Raw genomic sequence first — 13361 nt, forward strand, 5'->3', positions numbered from 1 at the left:
CCTATAAGTAAAAATATACAACTATATGGATACAGTGAGAGGTTTTCATTAGATCGCATTTTTTTACACAAAGCAATTCAAATTGATAAATTTGTGTTTGGACATTCAATCCTAGTTTCTATATTATCCACCCATTATATATATGAAGAAAATCAGTTCAACGACAAAACCAAGTAAACACATATTTCGCTCTGTTAAATACCAACTGCTTGTAGTTACACAAAAGAAGGAAGTCGTAATTCGGTCCATTGACAGTAGGTTTGTGCTGTAGGCAGCAACACTGGGCTTCGGTGTGATATGTCTTCTCCGACTGATGCCAAGCTGTAATTTACCTAGCTGTCAGACGCTTCACATCACTCGCTGTAAATTCTGCAGTGTATATATTCCTCAGAGTCCTATTTAGGCAGTTGTAAAGTATTTTAGATGCTCTAATTTAGAGAAATCACTTCGTCTCTACGAAAGATCGGATGCTCATAACTAGAATCCTATTGTTAAAGTGATATATATAGACTCCTTACTCTCAAGGCTTTTAGTTGTCGCTGGGATTAAGCTTACTAACATTAATTATTTATCTCATTTTACCTCTTCAAGTGAATCGTTCACTTGGTTATGTAACCAGAGATTGATTATACTCCCATGGTGTTTATTTTTACTTAACGTTTCGTAATTAGTAGTTACCGTACTATCCATGTTTCTCTTAAGTCACTAGTTGAATTCACCCTTTAGCTATACTATAGCCGTTCTATTTCGATTTTAAGCTCTACATCCTATTAAGTATTCTGTCCACTCCTATAAAGTATACAAAAGCAATTCACAAATTTAAATTAAAATCAATCAACATCGAATATGTTACAAGCTCAAAACTGAACCATATAACCTTGCGGCGACAGTCGCCAAAACTCACAACAGCTCAATAAAAATCCGTATTTACTATACCGTCCGCGCCTGATTTACAAGGGGCAGACAAAAGGTTTTTGCACCGCTCCTCACGCGGCCGCGGGGAAAGCGGTTGTTTTTGTGAGAAATTCCACCGGGCCGGGGGCGGAGCCCTGGTAGCCTTCCGTCGGCGTCAGAGGTAGTGGAAGGTGGAAGTCAGAGCTCAGTAGTTTCCGTGCGGTCCGCATGTGCACTCGAAGGCGCGACAACTTCAGCGTCGAACTCGCGAGAGTGTGAGTGTTTCAAAATATGATTTGGACTTACCAAATATAATCTTATACCAAGTGAAGTTCAATTCAGTGCAACATGAAGGAGAAAAGTGAAGCTAATAGTGCGAATGTGCTGATGTGCCGTCAGTGGTGGAGGGTGTGCTGGATATATGGTGATCAGGAGAAGTTCTACAGACAACTGTATGGAAGGAGACCCCCGCCTAAGGCGACGGTGGTGTCCCTTGAAAGAGAGGTGGTCTCTGTGGTGGCGGAGTGAGTTGCAAAAATATATTTATACAATATAAGTTAAAGTATACCAACTGGTAAGAAGATTATAGACCGCTATACATTTTGATGATAAAAGATCGAGATATATATTGTGAAATGTAATTAGAGCTTTTTGATGTATTGTTGTACATACATGCCTGTACTCCATCACAGCTCTTATTCTTTCTTGTGAATTATTTGGGTTTCGTCTTAGTCCAATCGAGACTTAATCGTATCCTCAATTAGTACCAGTAATATATCTTGCGTGTTGACAATAAACAAATAGGCCTAACACGGACGAAAACACGGTAGGCTACACAACATTGTAATACTAGGCCTAGGTTTACTAATAATTCATATATGTCAAAAGGAAATGTTCCGCGACTGTAAACATTAATACACATTTTAACATTTAACTTTTGTACCATCGAACTTTATCCACACGGGTTTTTTCTGAGGTGGCCTCAAAATCTCAAAGGTAAACAAATGTCACATTGATTAACAAATGTCTCTTAGGTCTAAGAAAAAAGGATTAGTCTACAACGAAATATAATGGTTTCAGTCATGATATAAAAAGGAATAACATCCATTACACATTTTAATAAAATTATACAAACATATTTTTTTCAGTAAATATTAAAAAAAATTCAAGTTATGATATTGAACTTTTACTGTATTTTTAGTACTTTGTACATGCCCAAAATGGAGTGGCTTAGGATACATCACAAACATTTCGAACGTATACAATTTACTTAGAGTGGCATTACATTTTGTAGGTCTGTTTAGTCATGGGTAGCAACGAAAACGAAACGTTTCTGAATCAGTCCAGTATATATTTACAGAAAATCTCTATCTGGATCATGATGATGTAGTGTTGAATTACATTAACGTTTAGTAAACTTTGACTTTGACAGAAAAAATCTAAAATTAAAATAAATAGTTTTAGACCACAGTAGTTTGAGATGGAACCATAAACTGCCTGGAATCACAATCCAAAACCAATCAGATTAAAAGTTACCTAATTTATTGTTTCCAACAAAAAGCTATAAATAAACGTACAATAAGTATAATAACTACTGACGATAAACAAAACATAGAAACGTTTCCAAAAATGGGAATACTTCAGTTTCACGCACCGTTAAAGTCTCCATTAGGTCAGCTCCTACTGTAGTTCGTAAAGAAATTGCAACCTGCAGGACAATTCTTTAAATTAAAAGAATTCTAAAATATATCTATGTCTTGTTATATATTTTTAGTTCATTCTGAAATCTTTGTATTCTGTACTCAGGAAATTGGTAATTTGCATACTCTTGAATAATGATTTATAGAAATATTTTATAGAAATGATTGCCGTGCATTAAGTGAGTCAATAATTAAGCCCATTCTTACCACTATGTCTCTATTACAATTTGTAACCATACAGCTTTTCTATTGAGAATTTAATGAAATTTTATGTTCTCGGCCTATCTACCTAATTTCAATAAATTAGAATTTTTCAGTGGTTTGCAAGTAGTTTTATATTATTCTGATTTATGTTTGCAGTTACGTCAACTGTCCTACGTGATAGGTCCCGTACTAATTTAGAATACATGAACATGATTTAGGTAAAGTCAATTTGCGGTATGATAAAATTACAACAACCAAAAATGTATTGACATGTTAAAGATTAAGCAAAGACATTATGAAATCAGCTGAATAAGTCTATTGTACAATACCTTTGACTTTATTGAAATAGATTTAGATTTAGACTATTATACTGATGAACTACCACAGTTGTACTAGTTGTATACAGTATGTGTGCACGTGACTAATGCACCGACAAAAAAATTGCCCATAACCAATCTAGACCATTGGACTTCGGTGCGGGAGGAACGGGTTCGAATCCCGGCACATCCACGACATTATTGAATATATAGCACTATATATTCAATATAGTGTTATATATTCAATGACAACACAATGGGCTTGGACCGCTTCCCATAAAACGTTATGTGAATACACTGTGCATTGCCTCTCCTGCAAAAATGCTTCTGGCATCGATTTCAAGGGGAAAATATAGTTTACAAACGTTGGAATCATCTATATTCAAAATGTTAAGTTAAGTTTCTTTCACAAAAAGGTCCAGAGCGTCATTATATACAGTAAAAGTCCTAAAACTGGCGTAATTCGAACAACAGGCACACAATCTTACTTACCGTCCATTTCACATAACTCGTAGAAGCAGAATACTCTATTGACTCGAAGGTGTTTTAACGGCTGTAGTGCCACGGCTACTCGGCTACCAGCCGCTGCTAACCGCTAGTTGCTGATATAGCCGCTCTGCGGTGTAATTATGATAGACCGTTCCATAGTGACTGGCTACACCACCTATGAGGCGACTCATGCTGACGTACAACGGTATACGGAACAGAGAAATTAATGATTATAGAAAAAAACCGCCGTTTAAATAGCTGTTCCGTACATCCAGGGCTCAGTCTGTCTTATTTTAGCCTTGGACCATTGTTAGTAGTGTTAAATTCACTTATTAAAGTTGTAGCTAGTGTTAGATATAAGTAAACGTGGTTGAGTCAGCATCAGAGTGCGTTGATTTTGAATTGCAGATTCTTGTCAAATTTGTCATTTTTTTAGAAAGCCAAACTGAAAGACACACTTGTATTACATCAGTATCTCAGTACCTAACAAAAACTAGCAGAAATAATGTAATTGTGACAAGAGCACACTAAGTGAGTAGCCCCATTCAACTGTGTTCTATTAATTTTTTTATTGCTACAGCTGGTTCTTGTAGATAACAGTCTACTTTAAGTTTAACTCAAAGATACTGATTTATTGTATCATAAATAATTGGTTCTATAGTCTGTGATCATACTCACTTATAGATTACTGCCTCTTATTGGATCAAATTATCACAAAGTATCTGTTCGTCCACTGTGTGCGGATTTTGTTCAACTATTTATTTCTTGTTATATCATTAACTTTAAAATTCTTTTCCAAACCCAACTTATTATCAAACCATTGCTTGCCCCCCTTTAATTAATTGACAAACATAACCATGCATAGAGTAAACATGAACTCATCATCCTTTTAAGTACGTTCAGTCACAGCTATTTTTGATGTACATTTACATGTCCCTGCTTTAGCGTCTATGAGACAATTGTCATACCAGTTTTTGAATTACAATTCAAAAGCTCAAAACGGAACCAATAACTTTTAAGGAGTTGCGTTAATATTTCGAATTCCTAAAACTAAAAGTACTATCATGTAACATGTTTCACTCCTTTGAATAATAATCTACGAATCAAATTACCGGTTACTTAAAAAATAATTAAATCTACGAAAAATGACACTGACGTAATAGTCCATCAATATAATGGTCTAGCTTCTTATGTAGACGGTGTGTTCGTAATTACAAATTATAATAAGTGTTCCATTATAAACTGACAGGGACAGGTAGAAGGTAGACAGCGTCATCAGATATGAGGGTCTTCATTTACATACAGCTGGCCACCACATTACTAGACACTAGGAGATACAGAGGTGACATTATGTGGTGTCCAAAGACAAAAATGTAAATTCAAGAAAAAAATACATCTATAAACAAAATTTTCCATGCCTACAATGTTCGTTACTTTTTAATCCTTACAAGCTAAATGAAAATAATTAATAATTATAAGTACACCAACCCTTTCGAGTAAATAAACGTAAGATAAGTTAAAATTGCGATAAATAACGACGTGTCATTAACATTCACAACCGGAGACATTGTTTAGGAATATGTTTTTTCCATATGTTGTAAATCAAATGTAAAGAATTAATTAAATACATACAACCATTATTGTGAGGTTTGTACTTTCAACGAATTTCTCTGTAGGGATACATTTTATTAGTGTGCTTACTGGTTCAAACATAGCACGTTACCAGTATTTATATTGAGGTAATACAATTATCTATGCATACATTGTCAGTCATTGCAATTCTTAAAAGTTATATTTTCCAAGATAAATTAATTTACACCTACCTAATTCGATACAAACGGTTATATGATCAATGCTTCATCCAAAATATGAAGGTGGGACTAGCGAAAATGGGGTCTGTTTCAACAAAAAGGTACACTAGCAGGTAAACGCTTTCATTAAATGTATTTTTAGGCAATGATACTTACAGATACTAAGACGCATAATAAACAATCACATAATTTTTCTCTGTTAAGTTGTTGTAAAACAGGAAACGAATTGATAAATTCCTTCAACACTTTTAACACATTCGGCCATCTCCAATTCCCACACCTTTGGTTCAACTTCAACACTGTTAATTAGCGACATAAACCAAACCTTTTCACACTCTTCAGTCACAAACATTTACAGCGTAGTCACGACCTGCCAATGAGAGGGAGAGAGAGGGGAGATGGTCATCACATTCTTCCTCTCTGTCTCTTTGATGCAGTTGCAATTAAAGTGCATAGCCGCCGGGTGTGGCAATCTCCCATCGAACTGTTTAAGTTAACTGTTAACATATCTGATGTGGCATCCAAGTAGCGGTAATAACTGAAAATTGAATTTAATGTTGTAGCGGATCGGTTGTTGACTTAATTCTAGAACACGTGCTAAATCATCCAATCTGTAACGGTTTGAGTAAGTTAATGAGGTAGAAGAAATCTTATTTATTTACATAACATATATACAAATGTTTACAATTGAAAACTCTTACCACCTATACAGCTGTTAAGTTAAATATGAATTAAACTATTATATGTAACTAATCAATAAATTCAAACCTGTAATCTTTCCACCCGTGGCACCATTCTTTGTAACGTCACAACAAGAAACAGTAATAGTCTATAAGGTATTTTTTCATTACGAACATCACATACTTGGTCTGAGATATTTGAATTTTCACGAGACTGTATGTTCTGGGTATATGTTCTGGGTGAATGTTCTGGGTGTATGTTCTGGGTGTATGTTCTGGGTGTATGTTCTGAGCTCACCACTACATTTGGGAACAAATTATAACATTATAATACTCATATACAACGACTTAAAAAAAAAGAACTATAACATCTTAATTGTTTATAAACAGATTTTAACAGTCTAATGTTAGATTAGTCATAAAATTTTCAAAAAAATAATAATAATTTGTTTGTGGAATCACTCGGTTTTAAGGTATTTAAGATTGAAAATTGTAAATGGACGCCATTATTAATTGAAACAAATTAGAAATCTGATACTTGGTGTGTAGTTGGTCCATAATAGGTTTGAAGTCAATAACCTAAGGGGTTCAAAAGTTATGGACACATTTTGATTAATCACATACAGACAGAATGACATAAATCCAGGCATTGTATACCTATGTGCAAGTGATTTGTTTATTGTTTTGACCTAAGGTACAACTAAGCCCTACACGAAATCTTCCAGGGAGTTTGTTTTCGTCCTTGAATACTTTATTAAAAGACCTTAGGTATACCTTTCATCTCATTGTAAAATGTATGCCTGTTTTATGGGGGATTTACTCAAAAGAAAAGTTTCGAGTTTTTGTTTTTTCTTTTTACTTTTCCTCTATCGCACTATGTATTTATTATTAAAATACATTTGGCCGGGAATCCGGACTGTAGATTCGTAGATGACTGCCTGGACCTTGCACTATAAAATCCAAAACTCTAATTTGCATAAAACCTAGATAATCTGCTAATTTACAACCTGTTCTAGAGGTTGCTAGAACGTCCAAATCCAAGTCCAATTTATCAGGCTCAGAATGTTAAACAACCCGTGTGATCTAGAATACAAACCGGGAATCAGATTAGCTGTTAACTGTAACCGCTAGGCCTACCCAAAAGTAAATGTAAACGTTTTTTTTGAAAATATGTTTCTTATGTGATTCCTCAGTAAATAATAAGTTTAATTCGATGGACGCAAACTAAACGACGTTAAGTACACGGAAATTGTTTTTCTAAACGTACATTTTTCATCGTAAATTTCATTTAATTAACGCAAACTAAATGGTAACACAACTATCAACATGTATAGACGTCCCCCAATCAATTTAATATCGATAAATAATTAAATGAGAAGACAGATATTGATTCGTAGAATTTAATGATATACAACAATTCTTAAAAATAACTACTTTGATGGTTGGTGTCTATGTATCAGTGCGTCAGTGGAAATTTGTAAAGAATCACAAAGTCACCAAATCCTTTAAGGAAAAGCTGTTCAAATCCCTAAAATTGTGGATTTTAGGGGATCAAACCCGAATCTCTCATACTGAAGGTACCGACGGTAACAACTTGACAATTACTCCTTCCAAATTTAAACAAGTACTTTTCAACAAAATAAAACGAAAACATTTACCGATTAAGATTTTCTGTGCCATTACACGAACACATTACCGATTATTGTTTGTAAATTTGAGCGAATAACTTCATCTCTGAGTTTCGACGATGCCGTGTTCTAGGAAGCCTCGTATAATCACCACATTATACGTGCCCGGGGACGTCCAGTAATCTAGCTCAGTTTGGCGCCCCAGCCCGGCCAGCCCCGGGCGTAAGTTTCTCCGCAATCCATGTAATTGTCCCTCAGCCGGAATGCTAATCCATTCCCTCCATTTCCACTCATTTTAATGTGTGGACGTGGAATTGAAATCTCAGACCACTTTCGAGGCGAGAGCCGTGCGTGAATATTAAAAATCCAGTCGCTGATTCTACTGTAGATGAAATAAACTAATAATTTACATGGTTATAAAGAATATAGCTATTGTTTTAGTCACGTCATTCTTGATTGCAATGGATCTTTAATTAATCTATTATAATCTAACAATTATAAGCAAATTATATAACTGGCTCGAATCATATGTTTCTCCGTATTTGTTCAGTGTTCTAGAGTCCTCCTATTCTGGATGACACCACATTGCAGACAGGGTCTACGGCCAACGTAGACAGGAATGTACAGTAGTTGTCAAATGTTCTTGTTTTCTCCTACCCCGGATGACTTCACGCCGCAGTGTCTACGGCCAACGTAGCCAGAAAAGTACAGTATTTGTCCAGTGTTCTTGCTTCCTCATATCCTGGATGACACCACATAGAAGTCAGTGTCTACGGCCACCGTAGCCAGGAACGTACAGTAGTTGTCCAGTGTTCTTGTTTTCTCCTATCCCTGATAACAACTCGTTGCAGTCAGTGTCTAACGTAGCCAGGAACGTACAGTAGTTGTCCAGTGTCCTTGTTTTCTCCTATCCCTGATAACACCTCGTTGCAGTCAGTGTCTACGGCCAACGTAGCCAGGAACGTACAGTAGTTGTCCAGTGTTCTTGTTTTCTCCTATCCCGGATGACACCACGTTGCAGTCAGTGTCTACGGCCAACGTAGCCAGGAACGTACAGTAGTTGTCCAGTGTTCTTGTTTTCTCCTATCCCGGATGACACCACGTTGCAATCAGTGTCTACGGCCAACGTAGCCAGGAACGTACAGTAGTTGTCCAGTGTTCTTGTTTTCTCCTATCCCGGATGACACCACGTTGCAATCAGTGTCTACGGCCAACGTAGCCAGGAACGTACAGTAGTTGTCCAGTGTTCTTGTTTTCTCCTATCCCGGATGACACCACGTTGCACACCACGTTGCAGACAGGGGCTATGACCACTGTAGACAGGAACGTACAGTAGTTGTCCAGTGTTCTTGTTTTCTCCTATTCTGGATGACACCACGTTGCAGACAGGGTCTATGGCCAACGTAGTCAGGAACGTACAGTAGTTGTCCAGTGTTCTTGTTTTCTCCTATCCCGGATGACACCACGTTGCAGACAGGGTCTATGGCCACTGTAGTCAGGAACGTACAGTAGTTGTCCAGTGTTCTTGTTTTCTCCTATCCCGGATGACACCACGTTGCAGACAGGGTAGAGGCCAACATAGACAGGAACGTGCAGTAGTTGTCCAGTGTTCTTGTTTTCTCCTATCGCTGATGACACCACGTTGCAGACAGGGTCTATGGCCACCGCAGCCAGGAACGTACAGTAGTTGTCCAGTGTTCTTGTTTTCTCCTATCCCGGATGACACCACGTTGCAGACAGGTTTCTTGTAATTACCTTGAACGCTAATTGTTACCGAGCCTTCATGCTCTTCCATTAGCATTCTTGCCCCCACACCCCCCTCCATTATCGCTACCTGTATTATCTTTATTATCGGCTTCCTTCTAGGCTTCCACCTGCTTAATTGCCAAAATGTTTTTCTGGCTATTTTGTCATGAGGGTAATCAGCGGACACGACTTTCCATGTATGTAGAAAGTGTCATAAATTATACTAAATGCTCTTGAGTTACTTATAACGTGTAAATATGTATTGGTTACACGCCCGATACATTGTTGGAGTATGTAGACTAACTTAATAATGCCCGTCGTAAAAAAAACAAAAAAAAAACTATCGTAATATTAAGAATGTAACTACGAATTTTATCATGGGATTTTTAGGCAGATTCAACATTGAATATACAAATACTACTGGCTAATTGATTTTTTTAGTGTTTTCTTCAGTATGTATTTTTCCAAGTCTTGCGATTTATATTTCTTAGGTGAATCTGGTTTGAAACTATGAAATATTGAAAGAGTATATTTAACTTTACTCTAAATAAAATGAGTCATTCAAAATTATTGAATTAAATTGCTTGAGATAATATTATGTAAAATATAGCAATATACAACAAAATTGGTAATACTATCATTTTAATAGTGTATCCCTTATGTTTCTGCACCTCAATGACCACGGTTTAAAAATTAAAGTTATTGATACCACTATTCACTTTATAAAATCATTCATATATGTACATGTCCTACTTTGTAAACAACAAACCTTGCCTTTGAGTAGGGTAAAGTCACGCTTAATCGGTTTGGAATAGAACAAAAGTCAACCTGTATAATGGAACAACCGCACGACAGAGTGGTAGCGGCACATCAAAGGTAAACGAAACCTTTTAGATGATTACGGGGAAATAACAGAGCTGGCCAACCATTGCTTTGTGGTCCAAGTGTGCTGCAGTAGCTCATTATATAAATGTACAGAATAGCCAAGGCAACCGGTCGGTAAAAACTCTAAACATAGGCAGTAAGTATGAGAAAGTTACCATAAAAGTGGTTTTAGTTGTCGGTGAATTGTTTGTAGTTTTTAAACATTTCTTATGAGATTTCGACCAAAGATTCATAAACTTGAACATACTGACCTGACTATCTTCAATATGTGCTAATAGCTAGAAGATACGTGAAACGACAATATTAACCTTTTCAATTACTCACTAAAATCACCTGTTTATTTAGCCAAGACCATTTATCATAAGTCAAATGGTCAAGGGCAGCTGGGTCCAATTTCGAACAGTCAAGAAGCTACTGACATTTCTCAAAATTGAACCGGCGACCTTTTGATTACCAGGTGAAACTATGACCGCTCGACTACTGACTGGCTGGGTAGCTGAGTGTTCACATGCTCACAATCAAAAGCTGGTTTGATCCTGAGAAAAGTCAGTAGCTTTTTGATGGATCGAAACCGAACACAGCTGTTTCTGATCATTAGGCTTATATAAATGATCCTGACTGATGAACCAGGTTATCTTAGTCAGTATAGTCCAGGAGCTGAGGGGGGTTGAGCATGCATGAAAGTAGTACGCAATGTTATTGCTGATTATTGTAATATGGACTGTGGTGATCAAAATTACGTATGTCGCCTATTTCAAAAGTGGTCGATAAGGTGGGGGGGAGGGGGCAAACATGGCGGTTTGCGCTATGCGTTAAAACGCTGATATTTGGAAAACGGTAAAAGATAGAACATCGGTTAAAACGTCATTGTAATTCTAAAAATGTGGACTACAATAATGGTTATTGAGTCCGAGGTCGTATCTCTATAAATAAACAAGTTATTGTATAAAATATGTAAAAATGGACTTTTCGTGTAGTTTTTTTTACCGAAAGTAGAATTAATTTGTGAGTGTCGCAAAGAAGCAATATCAAATATCTTTGCTGATAGTTGTAATATGGACTGAGGTGATAAAAAATACGCATGTCGAATACTTTTCAGATGATCGAGAACTTGTGAGGAGGGGGGCAAAGATGGCGGAACGCTCTATGCATTGAAACGACCGTAGCCCGATAACGGTACGAGATAGGACATCGGTTAAAACGTAGTTTTAATCCAAAAAATATGGCCAATAGAAAAGGTTATTGGGTAAAAAGTTGTATCTTAACTAATAAAAAAGTTATAACAATAATAAGTTTAACAAAATCTACATTATACAGCTATTTTCTTCAAAAATCATATGAATTGTTGATAAAAAATCGTGTAATTACTCGGCTAAATATTAACTAGAGACATTTTCTTATAAGAAAAAAGTATATTATTACGAATATTACATATGGTTTAAAATGTAAAACACGGCCTCCAAACTACGTATAATACTTGGGGTTTCGCCGCAATCAAATGCATAATACAGATTACCACTACAAATCCAATTTTTATTATAATGTTATAGGTTATTACAATATGATTATGTAACAGATTCTTATTAAATACAGTTATATGAAATAAAAAACATAACTACAAAAGTAAATACCTTATAATAAAAATACGGTAAATCTCTTCATTCTGTCCATAACAATTGCACTGGTTGTTCATATTATTTGTTGAATTGAAATAGGTACCTAACTTTTGTAAGTTGGTGAAATATTACTTTAAAATTGCCTAATCCACTAAGTCACTAAGAACAAACGTACATAAAAACCTGCCACACACAATTTAAAAAAAAACTTAAGCAACTTAAAATAAAATGCATTGAAATTTAAAATATATAAATAACTATTAAAAGTTATAAAATAATGTTATTTGTATAAATAAAACACAATAAATGTCAGTAGTCTTAACTGTACAAATACTTTCACAACCCCGATATCACTGAGTTAAAAGGCAATGAACTTTTGGGGGATTAAAAGTTGTGCCGATGTCAGCAGTACTGCGCAGCAATTATGACGCAACCTTTCGGACGAACCCCAAGGCGTTTTTACATTTTAAACCATATGTATTCGTAAAAATATATTTTTTTCTTATAAGAAAATGCATCTAGTTAATATTTAGTCGAGTAATTAAGTAATTACACTATTTTTTATCAACAATTCATATGATTTTTGAAGAAAATGGCTGTATAATGTAGATTTGGTTAAACTTATTATTGTAATAACTTTTTTTTATTAGTTAAGATACGACCTCGGACTCAATAACCATTATTGTAGTCCACATTTTTAGAATTACAATGACGTTTTAACCGATGTTCTATCTTTTACCGTTTTCCAAATATCAGCGTTTTAACGCATAGCGCAAACCGCCATGTTTGCCCCCTCCCCCCACCTTATCGACCACTTTTGAAATAGGCGACATACGTAATTTTGATCACCACAGTCCATATTACAATAATCAGCAATAACATTGCGTACTACTTTCATGCATGCTCAACCCCCCTCAGCTCCTGGACTAGTAAAGCTACATAGATCATCTCACAACATCCTACACGCATCCTTCACTCATATTGGGGTTAAAATACGTACCTAGATGGCGTCCCTATCTCAAATCCTATACTCTTGTATGAGCAATGTTTGCTTGTATGCTTGTACAAATATTTCGAAAACGGCTTCGACGATTTCCTATAAATGTTGTAAATAGGAAACAATCTGACCTAAAAACGTGTTAGGATCTTATATCTGACCTAAAAACGTGTTTACTGCAGTTAAAACTACCAACAAAAATCTAATTACTATATGTATAAAAATGAAATTGAAAGTCACATTTTTTATTAGTGGTCTTATGGGTTGCCAAGTATGCTTGACCATGTTGGGAAAATAACAAAATAACAAGGAAAAAGTAAACAAAAGACTTGTAAAATGTGTTTATAACAAGCCATCCACAGTTGTACTAGTAAATTAAAAAATACAGTACAAA

The 13361-nt window shown here is 35.7% G+C and overlaps 1 protein-coding gene across 1 annotated transcript in view; it reads left to right on the top strand.

The window, feature by feature from the left end:
* Positions 1-1123: 1123 nt before the first annotated feature.
* The window catches only part of LOC128996432 (protein prickle-like), a 52051-nt gene continuing 39813 nt past the window's right edge, over positions 1124-13361 (top strand). The window contains exon 1 of the mRNA XM_054421757.1: positions 1124-1418. Within this exon, the coding sequence (XP_054277732.1) occupies positions 1243-1418 (176 nt within the window). The 5' untranslated portion in view covers positions 1124-1242. The remainder of the gene's footprint in view (positions 1419-13361) is intronic.

This window comes from Macrosteles quadrilineatus, unplaced genomic scaffold (genome assembly GCF_028750875.1).
Source record: "Macrosteles quadrilineatus isolate MER2022 unplaced genomic scaffold, UCM_ALF_1.0 Scaffold_6__1_contigs__length_79288215, whole genome shotgun sequence".
NCBI lineage: Eukaryota > Metazoa > Arthropoda > Insecta > Hemiptera > Cicadellidae > Macrosteles > Macrosteles quadrilineatus.